This window comes from Dipodomys ordii, unplaced genomic scaffold (assembly GCF_000151885.1).
Source record: "Dipodomys ordii isolate 6190 unplaced genomic scaffold, Dord_2.0 Scaffold42, whole genome shotgun sequence".
Classification (NCBI taxonomy): domain Eukaryota; kingdom Metazoa; phylum Chordata; class Mammalia; order Rodentia; family Heteromyidae; genus Dipodomys; species Dipodomys ordii.
This window is the reverse complement of record NW_012267258.1, coordinates 9,559,219-9,575,833: the sequence shown is the minus strand read 5'-3', so window position 1 is coordinate 9,575,833 and position 16,615 is coordinate 9,559,219. Positions and strand designations below refer to the sequence as shown.

At 39.8% G+C, this 16,615-nt stretch overlaps 1 protein-coding gene across 1 annotated transcript in view; it reads left to right on the top strand.

Annotated features, from left to right (window-relative positions):
* Positions 1–6,760, top strand: part of LOC105987465 (submaxillary mucin-like protein) — a 43,952-nt gene extending 37,192 nt beyond the window's left edge. Inside the window, exons 37-42 of the mRNA XM_013018722.1 lie at positions 50–212; positions 524–561; positions 2,871–2,981; positions 4,940–4,979; positions 5,407–5,515; positions 6,503–6,760. Of these exons, the coding sequence (XP_012874176.1) occupies positions 50–212; positions 524–561; positions 2,871–2,981; positions 4,940–4,979; positions 5,407–5,515; positions 6,503–6,725 (684 nt within the window). The 3' untranslated portion in view covers positions 6,726–6,760. The remainder of the gene's footprint in view (positions 1–49; positions 213–523; positions 562–2,870; positions 2,982–4,939; positions 4,980–5,406; positions 5,516–6,502) is intronic.
* The last annotated feature ends 9,855 nt before the right edge of the window (positions 6,761–16,615 follow it).

The following is a 16,615-nucleotide window of genomic DNA, read 5'->3' as shown; positions in this document are numbered from 1 at the left end:
TTTGGTTCCTGTGTTTGAAGAAAAGTCTAAACATGGTTTGTACCTGTAGCCTGGAGACACCTGGACTGCTAATTGTCACCAATGCACCTGCACGGATGCACAGGCCTTAGACTGCAAACCAAAAGAGTGTCCTTCCCCACCCACCTGCAGGACCGGAGAGAAGCTCATCCTGCTTAAATCAAATGATTCCTGCTGTGAACTTGGACACTGCGGTATGGACTCATAATGTGTTGTTTGAATTGAAGTGATCCATTATGCATTCACATGCAAGAGAGGCTTCTGAGCCACCGTGTGTCATATGCAAAAATAAGTTCTCACAAAAATCCACAATTCGTATTTACTTCTTAAAACTTACCAACTATGGGAGGAGGGGAACCCAGAATCAACCATTATGAATAGAATCAGTAGTTTAAAAGGAGATTGTGGTATTCGAAAACAGGATTGTTTTAGAAGTCTGAGCTCATCATTTGGATCAGTGAAAATATACATGATTTTAAATTAAAATAATGCATTTATTTTTCAGAACCAAGGACATGTTTATTTAACAATACTGACTATGAGGTAAGGTTTTTCCCTCAAGTATTGATATACTTATGTAAAAAAATACAATACTGAGCTACACACCAAGGGTCTTTCAGCCTGTATAATATGAAAAAAATCCCACTGGAAATGATGGAATGGAATAAGTTTCCCCCCATCCCACATTCATTTCTAAAGGAATATCAATCGCAGCACTCACTACAGTTCTTTCCAAAGGAGAAGAACATGTGATTGCCAGCAGGGGAGCCTCTGAACAGGATTTCCTGGGGTCTTGCCAGACGAAGCTTCTGTAAGATTCAAGTCAATGAACAGAGTGAACTGTAATTATAATCCAAAAGATCAGACAGCCAAGCTGTCAGAGATCAAATAAGAAAACCCAAAAGGCCAGGCACCCCGTGGCTTATGCCTGTAATCCTAGCTTCTCAGGAGGCTGAGATTGTAGGATCATGGTTTGAAGCTAGTTGGGGCAGGAAAGTCTGTGAGACTCTTGTCTCCAATGATCCATATAAAGTTGGAAGTGGCACTGTGGCTCAAATGGCAGAGTACCAGCCTTGAGCAAGAAAAATTCAGGGACAGTGCCCAGGCCCTGAGTTTAAGTCCCAGTATAAAAAAAAAAAACAAGTAAAACTCAAAGGACTGAAATCCACTCTGTATGAATATAAACACAATTTACACAGGGCTGAGTCTGACAGATAACTTCACATTTCGGTCAGTAATTTAATTTCCAAGATGCTGTAAAAGCCACAAAATTCTCAAGTTATGAATATGCTTTATTAGTCTGGTGATATTAAATATTTTAAAATATATGGGATATGTTACTATAAAGACATAGAAGCCACTCAGGAGAATTTTACTTTTCATAAGGTGTGTTCTATAATCAGCTTCCCATCTGGGCTTCTAAATTTTTAGTTTCCGAAGTTGATGAAAGCTAAGACCCTATGATAGATTTCAAATACAAAGCAGGATGATGTCTAAAGCATAACACACAAATGTCACAACCAGCGTATGTTCTATGCAGATGATTGCAATAACTAGTGCCTGTGATATACAGAGGATTGCAATGTTGTAACTCCTTTGAACAACTAACTTGCAGTTGGACAAAATGAATACCAAGAAGCTAGAACCTGAAGTCTGGGGTGGGGGAGGTTACAGGGAGGTGGGTAGACAAATGAAAAGAAGCAGGGTGGAAGAATGTTGTTTTAATATTCAATGTAAAATAGGGACTGGGAATGTAACTTAGTGGAAGAGTGCTTGCTAGCATGCATGAAGCCCTGGGTTTGATTCCACAGTACCACATATACAGATAAAACCAGAAGTGGCACTGTGGCTCAAGTGGTAGAGTGCTAGCCTTGAGCAAAAGAAGCTCAGTGACAATGCCCAAGCCCTGAGTGCGAGCTCCTGAACTAGGAAAAAATATGAACATAGAACTAGGAAACTTGAGGGGATGTGTGGAGTTGGGAGAGATGGGGGAGAATAATGGAAGGGGTAATAGTGATCAAGATGCGGTAAGCTCATCAACTACGTGTTGAATTGAAACCCCTTTGTACACCTACTTAACAATAAAATTAGAAAACTATTAAAATATAAAAGGAGCAAGTTTTCCAGTAATGAGCTAGATGCCAGTGGCTCATATGTGTAATCCTAGCTACTCAGGAGGCTGAGATCTGAGGATGGTGATTCAAAGTGAGCCTGGGCATCTTATTTCCAATCAATCACCAGAAAACTGGAAGTAGAGCTTTTCCTCAAGTGGTAGAGTGCTAGCCTTGGGCAAAAGAGCTCCGGGACAACACCTATGTCCCAAGTTCAAGCTCCATGACCAAAAAAAAAGTGAAATAGTAAAAAAAAAAAAGAAAGAAAGAAAGAAATCAAGTTTGTCAGAAAGTTTAAATTCAGTTTCTCAGTCTGTGGACTGTAAGTTCATTATTGTGGATTATAAGTTAATTCCAGCCCTAGAGAGGAGAGCTGGAAATATATAAGAGTAGAAGCAAGGAAAAAGTCATTTGGAAAGACTTATTCTTTGTTGCAATTTGTTTTCCTTTAAATACGAAGCTTAATTATTAGTGAAATTTCTTGCTTACTATCCTCAATCCTTTGAAAAGTTCCAACTATAAGAAAATAACTGTTGGTAAGTTTTAATTTGCAGATGATATATGGAATACTATCAAATTACCTTTTCATAATAAGTATGAATCTAGTAGCTGATAATAAATCTCAACTTAATGCTTTAAAAGGCCGACTAAACAAGCCTGAACTCAAAAGAAAAAAAGTTCAATGTCGACTTCAAATAGAAATCAAGGCAAGTCATTTTTCTTCCTGCCCTTGCCTTCCAGATCGGTGCTTCATTTGCTGATCTCAGCAATCCATGTGTCTCCTACTTGTGCAGCCACAGGGGCATAGAGGCAGTAGTCCAAGACTGCCCCAAGCAGAGCTGGTGTGCAGAGGTGAGCTGGCTTTCCATCCCTGATCAGCAGGAGTGCACCATGTGTCAAACACAAATCCTTTTCTCATTTGGAAATGTTGGCCTTTCGCCAAAAGACACCAATCTTGTTGCTCTTTACAGTTTATTGCATAGACAGATGAGTCTACACATGTCTGCCCTTTATTTTTCATATACAAGTTTCGTTCTCTTAGTGTTCAGGCTCTATAAAATTTAGTGACACTATGTAAAAGACGTCCTGGGTTTCTTTTTATGACATTGGGAATTGATCTCAAAATCTCCTACTTGTTAGGCCAAGCATTCTACCACATGAATCATTCTCACATTCTTCTTGCTTATAAGTTTTTCAGATAGGGTTTTGTACTTTTTCTGAGCTAGCGTAGGACCGTCATCCTCCTACTTTTGCCCTCTAAGAAGTGGAGAATACATTGAGCACCTCATACTTCACTTGTTTTTGAGGTAGGGTCTCACACCCTAATCCTCTTATCCTGCCTTCCCAGCGCCTAGCATTATAGACAAATACCACAATACTAGCTCATTGTGCTATCTGAAAGGGGAAAAAGAGCACCTTTGATTAACCTGAATCTATGAGCTTCTGCAAAAACATTTCCTAGTTTTCCAAAATCACATATGTATACTATTCATTATCTATTTTTGTGCCACAATCCTGTTCATATCCATTTCCCCAAAATGTTGGATTTTTTACATTTGTTGAATACTTTTAAACTATATTTTAAATTAAAATTTGAGGAAAATGATAGTTTTAGAGCATTAACAGTGGATTAAAAAATATTTTATTGAGCAATTTTTTGAGACCTTGGTATGTCTGAAATCGTAACAAAGCATAAGGTATAAAACTTGACCGTAAGAAGCTTATAAAGTCTGGATATCATTCAAGTATTACTTAAATTAATTTAGAATTTAAATATTGAGTTTCTCTTTCTCATCTTGAGCGATTTCAGTCCACACAGTTTCATTTTTACTACTAAACTCTATCAGCCTGTTAACGTACCATCTTTCAATAAATTAAGAAACGTTAGGGCTGGGGGCATAGCTCAAGTAGTAGAGTGTCTACCTAGCAAGCTTAAGGCCCTGAGTTCAAACCTCAATATAAAGAAGAACAAGTGTGTTATACTGCTTAAAAGTTTTCCTTTTCTATGTTTACAATGAGATTTTGCTTATCCATTAGAAAGAAGGGTTTTACCATTGTTAACGCAAGGAAAGTCTTGGGTAAATTATGTTAGGTGACGTGAGTCAGGCTCAGAGAATATGGAATATGTGGAAGCTAGATTTAGCTTATAGACTTCAATATATTAGATGGTATCCAAATTGTATTAAAATGTATTAACTACAAGATGGTAGATTCAGGAGATCTCAAATAATGTTATTCTTTAGAAAGCCCAAATCAGAATTCAACACAATAAAATACTTGGGGTGAAGTGGGGCCAAGGGGAGAGGGGTAGACAACTGAAGAGAAGAGAGAGAGAATGCAGTCAAGAATGCAATGTATAGCCAGGCGCTGGTGGCTCATGCCTGTAATCCTAGCTACTCAGGAGGCTGAGATCTGAGGATTACAGTTCAAAGCCAGCCCGCACAAGAGAGACGGTGAGACTCCTATCTCCAATAAACCACCAGAAAACCGGAAGTGGCGCTGTAGGTCAAGTGGTAGAGCGCTCACCTTGAGCTGAAGAGCTGAGGGACAGCGCCCAGGCCCAGAGTTCAAGCCCCACGACCGACAAAAAAAAAAAAAAGAATGCAATGTATATCCTAAGAAGAGTGAGGGAAGGGGTGAGTGAGAATGTTGAAAGGACCAAACATTGATCAAGATGCATTGTATCCATAAAAGCTTTGTTAAATGGCAAGTCCTTTGTAAAACTTAAAAATAATTTTAATAAACAAGACCAAAAAATGAAAAAAAAAGTTTCCTGTTCTAATTCCTTTTTCCTTCTTTTATCCCTATAGGAAAATAGAATCTATGATTCCAACAAATGTTGCTATAAATGTAAGTAACCCTCTCTGTGTTAAGAAAATATAAGCTGCTGAAGCATTTAAAACAAAATGGCAGAATAGTCAAATATTAACACAACAGTTAAATCTAACCTGTATATGAATTACCAATTGATATTTATTCATAACATATAGGTAGTGAGTAGGGTTACATTTCTCACTGTAAAACCTCTTTATGGACTACAAGGAGAAAAATACATTTTCATGGGCCATTGCTATTATCCATTGGTGTTATTAGAGCCATAGCATGATCAGCCAGGAGATAAAGGAGAAACATTAAGATATCATTTATGATTATTAACCAGGTTCATTGATGATAGAGGCTGAGATATTTATTCCCCTTCATAACACTGTGAGGTTATTGTTAATTACACTGCTGAGCTTATTGTTCCCTATCATCAAATATCATCCTTTGTTCACAGGTAAGAATGACTGCAGACCTACTCCTGTGAATGTGACTATCAAGTACAATGGCTGCAAGAAGAAGATTGAAATGGCAAGATGCATAGGGGAATGCAAAAAGACTGTCAAGTGAGTATTGTTTGGAGTGGTTACTGTACATTCACTTTGTAACCTTGTGGAGGGAGGAAACAGAGAGAGAGTGAGAGTGTGAGAATGTAGAGCCTGGGTGCTGTCCCTGAGGTTTTTTTGCTCAAGGCTAGCACACCTGTCTCTTTTGGTAGTTAAGAGTCTCATGGGCTTTCTTTTCCTGGCTGCCTTTAAACCACAATCATCAGATCTCAGCCTTCTGAATAGCTAGGATTTCAGCTGTAACCCACTGGTGCCCAGCTGGAAATATTTTTATATATGAATGTCATACTGTTTGGTTATCAGAACACAATGAGACATATCTGAGATAGTAAGATTTACAAACTTAAAAGAACCATTTGTTAATAGTGATAGATCACTTTGAGGTGCACTTGTGACAAATGTTTTCACACACATCATGACTAAAACAGGAAGTGCATTTCTTAAATTTGAGTTTGAGATCTAAATAGCATTAGGTATTTTTCTTTATGTACCATTTTTTTTGCCAGTCCAGCGGCTTGAACTCAGGGCCTGGGTACTGTCAGCTGCTGTTATTCAAGGCTAGCACCCTACCACTTGAGCCACTCCCGACGTTTTCTGTTTATGTGGTACTGAGGAATCAAACCCAGGGCCTCATGTATGTGAAGCAAGCACTCTACCACTCAGCCACATTCCCAGCCCTTATGTACAATTCTGACATATAGATTTAGGAGAAGAACAATTTGGTATTCTATAGAATATTTAAAATCTGTTCTTGCAGTGTAATTATTCTAATTAATTATCAGATTCCCTCATGTGCTCCTTATTTTGGTCTCCTATACTAATTATCACTGATTTATGTCATGTTTACAGTAGGAGGGGTGGGGAGGAAATGGAAGGTTTAGGGAGAGAAGCACATTTTGTTTGGAAGGCATGTTAGTTACATCACCTAGCTAATTTGAATTTGAGCATTTATTCCAAAATAATGGTTGCTGATTACTGTTCTCTCAGGTATAATTATGAACAGTTTCAACTGGAAAATTCCTGCCTTTGCTGCCGAGAAGAGAACTACGAGTTCAGAGATGCTGTACTGGACTGTGCCAATGACACGACACTACCTTACAGATACCGGCACATCACAAGCTGCTCCTGTTTGGACCTGTGTGCAGAGTCCCAGTCCTCCAGCTCCAGCTACTCCTCTGGCTCCTCTAGATCCAGTGGGTCTGCCAGCTAATTCCAATACTGCCTTTCCAGTTGTATTTATTTCATAAGTGGATTTTTATCTTACTCAAAAAGAAAAAAAGAGTGAATCCTCATAAGGAATTCTCTTGTCCACTAGGTCTAATAAATAAATGCGGCTGTGCAAACACTTTGCCCCAGTCCTTGTGTCACGTAATAAGCATTCTGCAAGTCAAGAAGAAATGGAGACATATATCATGATTCGCCAATGTGCATCTGCCCTTAGGCCAGGGTGTGGTGTCTGTCCATCTTTCCTCTCACTGCTTGGTGGAAGTGCAGTCCCAAAACACTGTGACCTCATTATTCTCTCTAGTTTATCTCCACTCCCCCCATTTTTGAAGCATTTCTTCTTTTCACACGAACACTCCCACATTCAGGCACAGCCTTCGAGTTCTGCCATCCCTTTGCGTTTGAATTTTCCAGTTGCATTCCATTCCTCTTCTCATTTTTACACAGGCCTTTGCTAAATTTCATTGACACAGGTATATACACATATACACATATGTATGTGTATAGATACACGCATGTATATATACATTTATGTTTCAAAGCAGTGAATGAAGTATGCAATGAGCCCATAACATTGCTGTGCTTGCTGAGGCATATTGGACATAAAAAAGAAAGCAATCAGCTGGGTGCTGATGGCTCACAACTGTAATCCTTGCTACCCAGGAAGCTGAGATCTGAGAGGATCTGTTTCCAAGCCATCCCAAGGAGGAAAGTCTATGAGAGTCTTCAATGAACCAACCAAAAATGCAGAAATAGAGCTGTGACTCAAGTGGTAGAACACTGGCTTGGAGCATAAAAGCTCAGGGACAGCTCCAGGCCCTGAGTTAAAGCCCCCACAATGGATGGACAGATGAACAGACAGACGGACAAATGAACAAAAGAAAAGCCGGGTGCTGGTGGCTCATACATGTAATCCTAGCTACTGAGGAGGCTGAGATCTGAGGATCACGTTTCAAGCCAGCCCAGGCAGGAAAAACTGTGAGACTCATCTCCAGTTTACCACCAGAAATCCAGAAGTGGCACTCTGGCTCAAGTGGTAGAGAGCTAGCCTTGAGCTGAAGAGCTGAGGGACAGCACCCTGGCCCAGAGTTCAGGTCCCATGACCAACAAAAAAATGAAAAAGAAAGATAGAAAGAGAAAGAAAGGAAAGAAGGAAGGAAGGAAGGAAGGAAGGAAAAAAAGTAAAGGGAGGGAAGGAGGGAGGGGAGGGAGTGAAGGAAGAAAGGAGAAAGGAATAAAGAAAGCAAGCAATAAGTGGTTAGCTCAGAGAAAAATACTTGCCTTTCTTCACCAGAAAAGGATCAAAGTTGTCTACTTGTTACCAGCTGACTGGCTAGCATTCCAAAACAATAGCAAACTGGAATTCAGCCTATTGTTGACATAATGGTACTCAAAGTGGTGAGTGGAGGAATTTTGAGCTGATGAAACCATGTGTGGCCTTCATCCCTGTCTCAGTTGCCACCTTATATATTATTCTCATCTAAAAACTACTAGGCAAGACCAGGAAGATGGCTTACTGGTGATGGAAAACTGTAATAACCAAAATTAACTATCACAAATCCCTGGTTGGGAAACTTGTAAGCATCTACTTACGTATGTTCAAACTGACATCTATCTACTCTAGACTTCCTGTACAACTTCCCTAAACCATCTTGGCATCCTCTTCCTGAAATCTTCCTCCTTTCCCTCCTTAGCTAGTTATACAAATTAATTACTAGTTCCCAGGATGCAGGCCAACCTTAACTATACACCAGTCTCTGCCAAGCACAAGAGCCATAAAGAACTTTCGAATTGGTTTTATGCCCCCCTCTCCCTGAGATGGGATGTAATCCTAACTAGCTTGCTTTTCACTAATACTGGGGCCAGAAGTAATCAAGATATGGATCTTTTCATCCTGTGTCCAATAGACATAAACAATTGCTCCTTGTCTTTATCTTTTTTCTTTTAGTACTGCTCTAACAAAATCCCTGATGAAGAAGTAAGTTTCCAAGCTGGAAACTTGGGTCTCATACCTGTAATTTTAGCTATTCAGGAGACCAAGATCTAAGGATTATGGTTCAAAGCTAGTCCAGGCAAGAAAGTCCCTGACACTCTTTATCTCCAATTAACCACCAAAAGGTCAGAAGTGGAGGTATGGTTCAAGTGGTAGAACACTAACCTTGAGCAAAAAATTCAGGGACAGCACCCAGGCCCTGAGTTCAAGCCACAGGACAGGCACCAAAGCAACAAACACAAAACAGAGTGAGGGGGAGGAGAGAGAGAGAATGTGTGTGTGTGTGTGAGAGAGAGAGAGAGACAGAGACAGAGAGAGATTCTTTAGCCTATAGCTGTAGCTACAAGGAAGATCAAGATCCAGTGGCTGTGCCTGATGACAGCCTTACATTGTGTCATGTGATACAGAGCATCAAATGGTGGATGACTCACAAAGCAGCGTGATGCCTTCTAACAATCCACTCATACTGTAATTAACCCAGCCTGAGGAGAGTGAGAACACACTCCGATGAGACCACACTTGCTCCCACAAGTCACCATCTGTTTGAGATGGTTCCATTATCCATTATCCATTATCTAAATACCATTAACTCCAGCTGCACTGAGTATTGAAGCCCCAACTATGGGGCCACACTGTAGTTCAAACATAACAACCCTTCCAAGAAAGATGCCTCCATCAGGGAGGAGACAGCATGTGACAAAACAATTCCCTTTGTACAACAACAGTAACACCGAGGAAGAGGAGGAGGAGGTGGTGGTGTGGTGGAGGAGGTCTTGTCCTTGAGGTCTGAATGAGCCCAATCTTGAATCTATGGCTTCTGAGTTACAATTGGTTGCTGCTCCAAATGTAACATTTTTATAGCTATATAACTTAATGTCCAGTCCTGAACAAACTGCTTTGATCGATGGATTTCTGCTATTGCAGAATTGCCAAAACTAACATTTGCTGAAAAATAGAAGAGTTGCTCCAAAAGGGAATATTATCCTGCTCCAAAACCCCCAAAAGGTTTATTGCTAGTATAACTTGTCATTGGTTCCAGTAAGCTTTATTTATTTATTCTGAACTGTTGAATAAACATAGATGGTAAATTGAAAGTTGAGATAGCTTTTATTTGAATCTAGTTAATGTGAATAGTTGTAGCTTTACACAAAAGCTCCCTAGAGCTAAGTGTTCAGTCAACTGTGACTAGACCTAAGAAATGTATCTATTTATATTTATTTACACTTCACAAGTCCAAGGAGTTGATTTGCTGGCCTAAGTGAGCAGAGTACACAACAGTCTGGTCTTTGGAGGTAATGCACCATTATCTCTAATTTTTTTTTCATCTGGAACTAGGACTTGAAATCAGAGTCTGACTTTTTCTCAAAGGTGCTCTACCACCTGAGCCTTGCCTTCAAATGCAATCTCTGACTTTTTCTTCCCACACTAGGGATTGAACCCAGGGCACTGTACGTGCTAGGCAATTGCTCTACCACTTCAAGTGTGCTTTTGTTTTTATTTTGTTTTTGAGAGAGTATATGACTAACTTTGCCCAGGCTGGCCTCAAACCCATTGTTCTCTCATCTCCACCTCCTGAGCAGCTATGATTACAGGGTTATACCATCATACTGGGCTTATTTTCTCTTAATATTAAGATTTGTGCTGGTTACAAGAAACAAATTTATTTCTATTTTATATGTATGACTGGTCACGTGATCTAGAATACCTATGGCTATTTAAGAAACTCAAATCAAATCAGATGAAAAGGGAGATGTAATTGATACCACAAAAATATACAAAGGATCACTAGAGATCATGAACAAGTATATATATAGCAAACACATTTGATAACCTAGAGGCAATGGTCAAATTTCTGTATACTATTCCTTCCCCAAACTGAAATCAGAGAGCAAGAACCTATTGACAATAGGATTAACTCAGAGTAATAATTTTTAAAATGTCTTCCCTCAAATGTACAGGACCAAATAGCTTCACTACTGAGTCTTAGTCATCACTTTTTATTTTGCTAGTACAGGGGTTTTAGCTCAGGGCTTCATACGTGCTTGGCTGGCAATCTACAACTTGAGCCATGACCAACCTTTTGCTGGCTAACTAGAGATGGAGTCTCAAGGGTTTTCCCAACTTGGCTGGTGAATTGCAATCTTCTTGAGTAGCAAAGACTACAACTGTGATTCTGGCTTGAGTTTTAGCCATCATTTAAAGAATTTTTGCCAGCTAATATCCAAAATATACAGAGAACTTGAAAATCTAAACCCTTAAAGAATCAACAACGCAATTAATAAACGAGTAAATGAGCTAAATTAGAGAATTCTCAGCAGTCTCATAAGAAAAATGGCCAATAGACACATGAAGAAATGCTCAATTCTGCTGGCCATCAAGGAAATGCAAATCAAAAAACACTGCGATTTCCTCTCACTCCAGCTACAATGGCCATCATCAAGCATATAAACAGAAACAGTTGCTGGCATGGATGTGGATGAAAAGAAACCCTAGTACACTATTGGGAATGTAAATTTGTTCAGTCTCTCTGGAAAGAAGTATGGAGATTCCTCAAAAAATGAAACCAGATGCTGGTGGCTCAAGCTGTAATCCTATCTATTCAGGAGGCTAAGATCTGAGAGGATCACCATTCCAAGCCAGCCCATGCAGGCAAGTCCCCATGACACTCCAATTAGCCTCTCAAAAACCAGAAGTGGCATTGTAGCTCAAAGTGGTAAAATACCAGCCTTGAGCAAAAGAGCTCAGGACAGTGCACAGGTCCTGAGCTAAAGCCCTACGACAGGAAAACTAAAACAAACAAAAAGAACATAGAGCCTCCCTGAGACACAACAATATCACTCCTTGGCATTTATCCAAAAGATTACAAACTAAGATACAGAAAAGCCACCAGCACAACTATGTTCACTGCAGCACTATTCACCATAACCAAGGTAGGGAAACAGGCCTGATGCTCCTCAGTGGGTGAATGGATCAAGAAAAATGTCATCTCCATATATACAATAGAATTTTACTCATCTATTAGAAAAAATATTACATCATTTGCAAAAGAAATGGAAAGAAGAAGCAAGTCAGGTGCAGAAAAACAAACGAAGCATGTTTTCTCTCATATATGGAAGCTACAATTTATAAATGTATAAGGAAACACTTCAGGGTGGTATGCAAGTGTATATAAATGTATTAAACAAAATATGATAGAATAAGAAGAGAACTCAATTGGTATAATCTCTTAGGAAAGCGAACTCACAGTTCAACAAATGAGGGAAGGGGTAACAAGTTTGATGAGAAATGTACTTATCGCCTTACTTATGTAACTGTAACCCCTCTGTACATCAACTTGACAATAAAAAAGCCCACCAGAATAGGTACTTGAAAGAGGTGGAGTGAGGTCAAGAGGAAGGGAATAGATAAATGAAGAGAGGAAGGGAGAATGTAGTCACAAAATTCAATGCATATCATACAATATTAAGAAAAGTGATAGAAGGGGTGGATTGGGAGTACTCACAATGATGTCACTAATGATGAGACTAACATTGACCAAGATGCATTGTGTTCATAAACTGCTTTGTTGGATGCCAACTTCTTTGCACAGCTAAAGATAATAAAAATGTATTTTAAAAAAATTATATTACTCCAAAACCTGTAAACTAATTCATCCAAACTCTTCCTACAATATTCTTAACATCAATACCAAAATCAGATAAGGTAATAACACAAACAGACTAATATTCTTGATGACCATATATGCAAAACCACTCAAAATACTACTAAAATTGATCCAATATTGAGTGAGTAAAAGAGTTGGGACCCAGAGCTCCTGGATAGTATTTTGGCTTAGCAGGCTGAAACCAGAGACAAAGAACACCTTGTTTCTGACTCTCCCTAGCACCTCTTAGTTCCCAAAACTTTCCCATACCCAGGGAGAGGCTTTACAGAGGGGTCTCATCAGGAATAAACCAATCAGAATGTGTGGGACTCAACAAAGAAAATGTTATCTTCTAAACACCTCAACATAATGGGGGAAACCAATTAGTAATATCAAAATGTAAATACCTCCAGTCAGAGCCACACTTGCAAGAACAGAGAGAAAGACAGAGATGGAGATGGGGAGGAGGGAAGGGAGATGGGGAGGGGGAGATGTGGAGAATAGGAGAGGCAAGAGCAGGAAAGGAAAAAGAGAGGGGAGAGGAGGGAGAGGAGAGGAAGAGGGGGAGATGAGAGGAAGAGGGAAGAAAGAGGGGAGGAGAGGGAGGGAGGGAGAGGAAGAGGGGGAGAGGGGAAGAAGGAGAGAAAGAGAGAGGAGAGTAGGCAAGAAGGAGACAGAAGGAGAGAAATGTTGTCTGTTCATTTTATCATTATTGTGACAAAATACCTGGGAAAACAATTCGAAGGATGAAATATTTATTTTTAGCTCAGAACTTTGGGGGTTTTAGTACATAGTCCTTCATTCCATGGATTACAGACCCATGGTGAAACAGATCACCATGGCTGAGGAAGGACATCTGGAAGATGAATCAGAACATCTAGAAGACAAGACTCAGAGGGCAGGAGGAAGGGAATGGAGGCCAGGTATAATCAAATAGATCCCATCACCTGAAGTATACAGAAGCACCAGCTGGGGACTAAGAAATCAACAATGAGCCTATATGGTGACATATCATATTTACACCGTACCATTCCATCCCTGGCCTATACAGGATTATGTCAATCTCAGAATGCAAAAATGTGTGTAGTCAGTTTCAGACATTGTCCGAAAGCCCAAACTGAAAATCTCTTCTGAGACCCCCTACTCTTCAGTTCTTAGCCCCTTCAAAATCAAAACGAAAGTCACACACATGCTTTCAGGATGCAATGGTGGCTTAGAGTAAGTACCACTTCTGATCTGAAAGGGAGGAGTGGGAGAAGGGCTGGACCAAAGCAAGACCAAAGATCAGCAGTGCAAGACCTAAATCCTGTAGATTTATGTCTAGCATCTGGGTTGCACAACCACTTGATATGAGCTTCAAAGGGGTTGGGTGACCTCCTACCCATATCACATGGCTGTTTGCAGCCCACATGGCCTCTTACTTGGGCCACTGATCACTGATAAAAAGCCTTCCTCTTCAAAAGTTCCCTCTTCCTGCCATCTCCAAAATCCTAGGTTCCTCATTGCTGCTGAGATGGTGCCCTCAGAGTTTCATGACTCACCCTTTCAAGCACTATCCTGCATTGCCTGGCATCCCTGACCTTCCTTTGGAATCTGGGAGGAAGCCTGAATGGACCCATACCTTACAATCTGCATGGCTGCAGAACCAGCTCTGCAGATGATGCTAGCCTGACCAAAAAGTTCAAGATGCTCCAACAAAACACTATTAAAGCCAGGCACCAGTGGTTTGCACCTGTAATTCTAGCTACTCAGGAGGCTGAGCTCTGAGGTCTGAAATTCAAAGCCAGCTCAGACAGGAAAGTCTGTAAGACTCTTGTCTCCAATTAACCACCAAACACACACACACACACACACACACACACACACACACACACACCAAAAAACAAACAAACAAAAACAAAAGTAGAGCTGTGGCTCAAGTTGTAGTACATGGGCCTTGAGAAGGAAAAAAAAAGCTGAGGGAAAACTCCCAGGAACAGAGTTCAAGCTCTAAGACCAGCATCAAACAGACACATAAACCTTATTAGAACCATAAGTTCAAGAGAGTTACAAGTTACCCATTTTATACCCATTTTATAAAATCCCTACTAAAACATCAATTAGATTCTTCAAATAACTAGAAAAACAATCCTACAATCTATATTGAACCATAAAATAATCCAAATAGCAAAAAAATCTTAAGCTAAATGAACAAAACAAGAGGCACTATACTATTTAGCTTTCAAACATACTATGAAGATATAGCAATCAAAAAGGCTGGAAGTGACATAAAAACACACAGAGACCAATGGAACAGATTAAAGCTCTAGATTCTATATCTAGAACCATTGATTTCCCACAAACGTCCTACGAACTCACATTGGAGAAATGATCAACTTTTCCATAAATTGTCATGAGAAATTTGGATGCACATATGTAGAAGAGTGAATTTGGATCTCTGCCTCTTTTTAATTATAAACATCCACTTAAAGATAACTTAAAGAGCCAAGTGGAAGGCCTAAAGCCTTCCATTACTGGAAGAAGAAAAAATAGGGAAGAATGCTTCAAAGTATTGGAAAATATAGGATTACTTTTGAACAATACCCCCCAAAATCACAGAAAAGCAAAATAATAAAGTATATGATTATATAACATGAAAAGCCACAACTCCCCAAATATAGAGAAATGATACAACAGAGTGAAAAATCACCATATAGAATGTGACAAAATGTTGCTAAGTATGCATCTGAGCAGGGGTTGAGATGCAGAACATGCAAAGACACAACAGGTATATGAAAACACTGATAGGGAGGAAAATGCACATTTAAACTATTATAAGACACTACTCCACCCCAGAAGGATGTTTCTATAATAAAGACAAAAGAAAGCTAGGTGCTATGGATCATACCTGTCATCTTAGGTATTTAAGAGACTGAGGTTGAGGGTCAGATCATGCAGACAGATCCAAGAGATGTATTTCCAGTGAACAAAAAGTCAGAAGTGGAGCTGAGGCTCAACTGGTAGAGTACCAGCATTGAGCAAAAAGTTGAGAGAGAGTGCCTAAGCCCTGAATTTAAGCCCGACCACTGACAAAAAGGAAAGGGAAGGGAGAGAAAAGAAGAAAAGAAGGAAGGGAAGGAAAATAAGGGAAGGAAAGGAAGGAAGGAAGGAAGGGAGGGAGGGAACATCAATTAGCACAACATTATGGAAAAAAGTATGGAGGTTTCTCCAAACTTTTTAATATAGAACAATCTTATAATCCAGAAGTGAACAATGAGGTATATCTGCAGAGAAAACAAAGAAGACATGTATGTTGAAGACATTCATGCACTCCTGTTTTCTGCAGCAGTGTTCACAATAAACAGAAATAAAAGGATCCAAAATGTCTATCATGTGATAAATACCCAGAGAAGACATGGTGCATATACAACAATGGAATTCTACTAAGTATTGGAAAGAAGAAAATGCCCAGACTGGTGGCAACAGTGGTGCAACTGGAGATCATGATGTTCTGTGAAGACAGACACAGAAAGACCACTGCACCTTATACATCTGTGGAATGTAGAAAGGCGGTTCTCCTGGGACAGTGTTGTGTGTGGCAGGAAAGGGTATTCAAGATGTCCCAGGTTAGAGAAGGAGGGGAAAGTTTTGGTATACTATCACACACAATGATAACTATTATGGGCTTCCATCTCCACAGGTTAGAAGAGAGAATTTTGAATGTTTTTAACCCATAGAATTGAGATAGCCAGACACTGGTGGCTCTACCTATAATCCTAGCTACCCAACAGGCTGAGATCCGAGCATCACAGTTTGTAGCCATCTTAGACAGAAAAGTCTATGAGACTCTTTTTTTTTAATTTTAATTTTTTTGTGAACATACTGTACAGAAGGGTTACAATTACATGGGCAAGATAATGAGTACATTTCTTATCAAGCATTGCAGCCTCCTCCTTTGGTTTACCCTTCACATCCCTTCCCAGCCTCCTCCCGCCTCCCCCCTCCCCTCCCCCCCCCATAGTTGCAACGGGTCCACCTGTATCCTTAAACAACTTGTTTTTCCCCATCTCCTCCACAAATTATACCGACATCAAATACAGTTAAAGCAGGGGTTATACTGTGGGGGAGGGACATACAAAGCAACAAAGAAATAATCTTATAAATGAGTTAGAAACAAATGCATGAAAGAAAAAAACATTTAAATACATATCTAAGGGTTCATTTTCCTAACATCACATTATCTGACCTTTTCTGCTTGACT